At 48.3% G+C, this 6186-nt stretch overlaps 1 protein-coding gene across 1 annotated transcript; it reads left to right on the top strand.

The window, feature by feature from the left end:
* Positions 1 to 1253: 1253 nt before the first annotated feature.
* On the top strand, positions 1254 to 5521 carry LOC102758945 (apolipoprotein L2). Its single transcript, XM_015567178.1, has 3 exons — positions 1254 to 1284; positions 3255 to 3375; positions 4633 to 5521. Exons 1-3 carry the CDS (start codon positions 1254 to 1256, stop codon positions 5519 to 5521), a joined length of 1041 nt encoding a protein of 346 aa, XP_015422664.1.
* Positions 5522 to 6186: the final 665 nt, after the last annotated feature.

Below are 6186 nucleotides of genomic sequence, written 5' to 3'. Positions count from 1 at the left end.
CCCGTCACTAAAGCAAGCAACCCTCATTCATGTTCACTTTAAGCTGCCTGGCTGCTGGCTGCCATCTTGGCTGTCAGTTAATTTGCATATCTCACTGATTATCCAATGGGAAGGGTAGCAGTTGTACACCAATTACCATGTTTCTCTTTTATTAGTGTAGATTTTTAGGGAAGCAATCTCAAATGCAGATGAACTTTATGCCTGAAGGATATTTCTGCACTATTTTCAAAAAGAACTGGAAAGAAGCTAAGGTCCACTGGTGGGAGTGGGCAGCAGAGGGGACTGGGCACCATCAGGAGGGTTGAGCAGCCCACAGCAGGGCTGCAGGGATGGGGCCAGGGACGCAGGAACCCAGGGCCTTGTGAGATGTGGGTCTAGCTGAAGCAAGAAGCATGCAGGCTTGGAAAGCTGCAGCCCCAGGAATTTATCAACACAGAGACTTGGCATAGGGTGTAAGACATCGTTTGGGAATTAGAAGAGTCATTGACAAGTAACACAGACACATTAATAAACGTTTTTGTATATAAAAGAGAGTCGAGCGTAGTCCTCACAAACACGGGATTGGGATCAGGAAGACTTGGGCTGGAGTCCTAGCTCTAGCACTACTGTGAGATTTGGGCTAACCCGAGTTTAGGTGAAAACCTAGACTTTGTAATGGTTTCCCCCACGTTCCAATGGGAGCCACCATGGCGCCCACCATGTGAAATGTGTGCGAGTATTTGATAAGGGAACACATGGGAGCCTGTGGTAGACAAACCATCAATATTAGCTGCAGTGATTAGTAAACACAATGTCCCCAATCTCAAGCCAGTTCCAAAACATTCCTTCCCATCTTTCCTTCCCATCTTTTGTGTTTTATTCCTCCCTGGTGTTATTCCCTCTTTGGTTTTATGACTCCTCAGCTGTGTGTTTCCTTGCCTGATAGTCTTCTCGTTGTGCCCCCACAGGACAACGGGACTGTCACTTGGCTTAGAGTGCGCTGGAGTGAGGTGAGTACCTTCTCTTAAATAGTAGCCAGCAGATGCTGGCAGACAGGAAAACACAGTGGATTGGGTCCATCTTGGCACTTGCGGCCTTCCTTCCCTGAAAGAAACACCAGAGACAGAGCCCCTTGCTGCTCCCTGTTGCTCAACTGGCTCACCTCTGACCCCACAATTTGTTTTCTCTTCCCCAAGGGTGAAGCGACACCTCCTTCCAGCTGGACACAGACTGGTGAGCTGAAGGGGAAACTCTCAGATCCCACTGGTGACACCATGACCTCAGAAGCTGACAGGATCTGCCCAGGTAGACAGCTTCCTCCTCTCTAGCTGGTTCCTGCTCATGATCTAGAATTGAGGGAGGTGCCTCCAGGATGGTTTAAGCAACACAGGAATCAAGAACCTGAAAGGAAATTGATGAGTCTTCCTGAGCCTCCAAGAGGGATCAAGGGGAGTCCCCTCAACCAGAAGTCTATTTGAGGACCTCCTTCCTAGCTCTCTCCTCAGGCTCCTCACTGCCTCCCATTTTCTGCAACTCATGCAATGACTCCAACGAGGCCAGGACAGCACATGGGAGGTGGGAATTTCTTGTCCCTGCACCTGGAACCTGCTAGTTCCTGTAGAAACCTTCCCCTTCAAAGAACTGCCACCTCCCACAGCTGTGCTAGGTCCCTGACCTGTGGCCCAATTATAACCACCTGCGTACCAGGTGTGACTGTCAGGCAGGAACTTCTTCTGTTGATCTCAGATAGCCCTGCGGAGGCCCTTTTTGTTATTTCCCACACCCACCCACATCCTAGCCTGCAAATACAAAGATGTAGTGCTCTGGGTTTCCTCCATCTAAACCCAGGTTTACTTTCTCCCTCAGGGGGTGAAGCAAGAAAAGGTAAAAATACCCCTCCAACCACCCAAATCAACACTGTGTTGCCCAGGCAACCAAATCACCCCCTCCCCACCCCCAGGAGAGGACAAACTTGTTCCTGTTGCAGCATAAGGAGCATAAGGGAGGAGAGGACAGATCAGAAGCCTGCCGCTCCTGACCAGACTCTCAGGTCCATTCCTAAGGATAAATAAGATGACCTCTTGTTTAAGAAGTGGGCAAGGGTGGGGTCAGAGGTGCTTACTAGGAGCTGTGGCCCCTGAGGCCAGCCTGGAGAGGAGAGAGCTGATACTGAGTGATCACAGGATTAGAGCTGAGATTCCAACCCCCACCTACCTGAAGATACCCCTTCACTGCCCACCTTGGAGCACCTGTAAGAAGCAGGAAGAATCCTCTTTGCCTGGTAGCTTTACTCCATCAGTGGCATGTGATCTGAAACGTTATTTTCAAATTTATAAAAATCCCATAGGTAACCTATAGGGTAGAATTCAGAAATCACATGAATTTTTGAAACATAAGGAGGCTTCAACCTACTGTAAGGAAATGTCTGATGGTTGGCCTTGGATTGCACCTTTGAGCTTTCTGCTTCTTGGCTTGGGCCTTCTTTTCCTGTCTGAGTTTCGCTTCCTTTTCTGTGAAATACAAATAATATGTCTTGTGTGTATATGGCAGGAAACACATTTCCATCCTGTCTCTGTACACACAAAACATACACCAGTCCCCAGTCCCTTATCTGAATTTTCAGAGTCTCCCAAATCCCTGAGTCACACATTTTTTTTAAAAGATTTATAAAAGTTATTGATTTATACAGAGAGAGAGAGAGAAATAGAAACAAGTGGAGGAGGGAGAGAACTAGTGTCTCTCCCTCTTCTCATAAGGACAGGATTCATATTGGATTAGGTCTCACACTTATGACCTCATTTAACCTTATAAAATACAGTCACATGGGGGCTGGCCATTGTTGCTCAGTGATTGACAGTTGACCCATGAACCAAGAGGTCACTGGTTCAATTCCCATTCAGGGCACGTGCCTGGGTTTCCCGTTCGATCTCCAGTAGTGGGCTAGCAGGAGGCAACTGATTTATGCTTGTTTTATATTGATGATTCCACCTCTATACTTCACCTTTCCTCTCTATCTAAAAAGCAATACAAACATATTAAAAATAAATGAAAAAGTACAGTCACATGAGGTGTCAGGCCTGAAATATATAAATTTGGGGGACAGTTCTGTCCATAACACCAGGTTACTCAACAAAAGTATCCCAGATTTTTTTTAAAAAGTCCCCCAGGTGACAGCTGCTCAGGAAGATGAACATTTAACCACCTTGTTTATACTCAATTCCATTTCCATTCTACCAGAATTTCTCATAACCTTATTCTTTTTTCTTTCCATCTAGAGGGCAAAGACTTTGTTGAAGTAATTGAATATTTAATGGACCCAAGGAACAAAGAGAAATTGCAACACCTGTTAAGTGATGAAGCCTGGAAGAGATTTGTGGCTGCAACCAAATTGTCCAGGTAACCTCCAGGGGATGCCTGTATTGTCACCCCATCTCCCCTGCATCTAGATTCCTCTGGCAGGCACACTCCTCCAGGCAGGGTCCATTGCTTTGGGTTGAAGAAGTTCTTTTGCAACAGTTCATGAGGACCATTTCCTTCATATCATTTGTTGGCAGAGAAGGGCCTCAGGTTGAGAAGAGATGAGGCCTGCCGGGGGAAGGTTACGTGACCGTGGGCTCATTACTTAACCACTCTCTGTCTTACTCACATGTTCTATTTCATTGTGAGGAAAATAGGATAATGTGTGTAAACCGTTTAGCCTAATGACTGACACATAGTAGGTGGGCAGTTGACATGAACTTTTAAAAAGATGCAGGGAAAACACAGGACCCAAGCGTCCTCTTGCTGGATGTGAGAGCCACGCAGGACTTCCTGTGGGACAAGCCAGGAAAATCCTGGCCCACATTGTGTCCCTGGGGATTGTGGCTAGAGAGCCTGCTCTCCCTAAGAAAGGGATTGTACAGACTCTGCAGGGTCCTGCTGGCCTGGAAGGGGGAGAGCTGGAGTGAAGCTGGACTGTGTTGGGTTGAAAACTGACTGAATCTCCGCCCAACTCTGGGGCTGTGGGCTTATGTCATCTACCTCTTCAATAGAATGGCGAGTCTGTCTGATATGACTATGGTGAAGGCCTTGGGGTGAACTCCATGATCAAGGGTGAAAAAGCAAATGCAGTCATCTTGTCTGGAGGCCTTGAGAGGCTTGAAGCAGGGTCAGAGCCCGGAGTTGGATGGAGCCAGTGTGGTCCTGGTTGGAGGACTGGTAGGAAGGCTTGGCTGGGACAAGAGTGAGGCAGTTGAGGCACGTGGGTACAAGACTAAGGTGGCCAGGGGCCTAATAATGGAGGGCCAAGCAGTGGCAGGGGGCACATTTCTTTCTTCCCTGATTTGATGCCCTCTCTGCTAGGGGTAGAGGACCCTGGGTGATTACGTCCTCCACACCCTGACTGTGGGCTGGAGGGCCCCTGATCTCCTTGGGGGACCCTCTTCTATTCTCCCGGGAGTAACCTTGACCAGAGGGAAGGCAGTGTGGCTTGGTGACTGCTTCCAGTCAGAATGGGTGGCTGCCAATGTGATGTAATCTCAGGGACTCTGAGTAGATGCACACGTTCCCACCATAGAGAATAGGGCTTCTTGCACTAGCTCATCCAATCAGTGGTTTCAGCTTTAGCAATTCATATACCTGCCTTCGTTAATCACCTGTCCTTCATTATTACAGGGATGTGGCAGATGCACTCTATGAAGACTTGAGCCAGCTGGAAGCACTCATGGCCATGGAGGACAAAGACATGTCCTCAGCAGACCAGATGAATATGGATACCTTTATGAAGGCGTTTCCTCAGGTGAAACAGGACCTTGAGGAATGCATAGGAAAGCTCTACGCACTTGCAGATGAGGTTGCCAAGGTGCACAAGGACTGCACCATCACCCAAGTGGCGGCCTCTTCCACGGGCATTGTGTCTGGCATTCTCACCATCGTTGGCCTGTCTCTGGCACCTGTGACAGCAGGAGCTAGTCTGGTGCTTTGGGCAACTGGGGTGGGACTGGGGGCAGCAGCTTCTGTGACCAGTGTGACCGCTGGCATCGTGGACTTCACAAAGAAAAAGTCAGCAAAAGCCAAAGCCAGCCGCCTAGTGTCAACTGGCAATGACACAGGGAACTTGGTCATGGAGGATCTACATCACAACTCATTCAAAATTGGGCTCCTTTTAAAAAAGTGCAGCCAATCCCTGGTAGGTATTTTGGAGAATTGCCAGGCGTTCAAGCTGGCCAAATCCACTCCTCTCTTTGCAGCTGAGGCTACAAGTGTCATACGCACTGGGGCAATCTCAGGCCAAAGCAGCAAGCAGCTGCAGAAAGCTTTTGGAAGCACTGCTCTGACAATGAGCAAAGGAGCCAGAATCGCTGGTATAGCCACTGCAGGTTTTTTCCTTCTTGTGGATGTAATCCAGCTAGTGAGAGAGTCAAAGCACTTACATGAGGGCGCAAAGGCCCAGTCGGCTGAAGAGTTGAGGAAGCAGGCCCAGGAGCTGGAGAGCATGTTGAAAGAAATCACCTGCATTCACAAAAGTCTTCAGGAGGAATTGACTCTGTTTATGCAGATGTAGGGAGTGGCTACAGGGTTAAGCCTCAGATGGACCTGTAGCAGAGCCACAAACAAGTCCCAGCAAGGAGGGCAGGGCACTCCTAGAATAATTATGCTTTACCTTATAGACCTCCGTAGTTCTTTCCTAGGTAGCTGATGGGCTGTGGGAGGCGCAACAAGTGCTACCAAAACAAGGTGAAACTCACAAGAACATTGTAAACATGTTGACCACTTCCCTTGTTTTGCTTTGTGTGCTCTGACTATAAACTAAAGCTTGTGCTTGCAGGCTGGGTAACTATTTCCTGATCTAGGCACAGTGATCCAGCCTAGCCCCAGCTGTATTCTCCTGTCTGTCTTCTTTAACCCTTCACCTCCCCTACTCAGGCTCATGGAACCTGGCCGCACATAAGGCGCCCAACATGGGGCCTGAGTATGGGGAACTACAATTGTAAGGTGAAGGATGCTCCCATGAGGCATGTTAAGAAAGCAAACGTAAGGTATGGAGCGAGGTTTGGTAAGCAGCTGGGTGTACAACATGGGAAATTCAGGATCTTAGGGAAGGGATCTCTAAAACAATGTTCAATGAAGCATTTTTAAATTTCTTACGTTTTGTTAGGAACTGTAAAGCAAAGGATGGAAGTCCTGGTCAGCGGGATGCTTAGAGCCAGGCTAGGCTGTTTTGTTAAG

This window comes from Myotis davidii, unplaced genomic scaffold (genome assembly GCF_000327345.1).
Source record: "Myotis davidii unplaced genomic scaffold, ASM32734v1 scaffold5383, whole genome shotgun sequence".
NCBI lineage: Eukaryota > Metazoa > Chordata > Mammalia > Chiroptera > Vespertilionidae > Myotis > Myotis davidii.
The sequence above is the reverse complement of the archived record's forward strand: the minus strand, read 5'-3'. Positions and strand labels throughout refer to the sequence as shown.

Bases quoted from the DNA above. Each gene is read 5' to 3' on its own strand.
- LOC102758945 (XM_015567178.1), top strand. From the start codon at position 1,254: ATGACCTCAGAAGCTGACAGGATCTGCCCAG. The intron at 1,285-3,254 runs GTAGACAGCTTC...CTTTCCATCTAG, and splicing joins AGCTGACAGGATCTGCCCAG to AGGGCAAAGACTTTGTTGAA. The intron at 3,376-4,632 runs GTAACCTCCAGG...TCATTATTACAG, and splicing joins GCTGCAACCAAATTGTCCAG to GGATGTGGCAGATGCACTCT.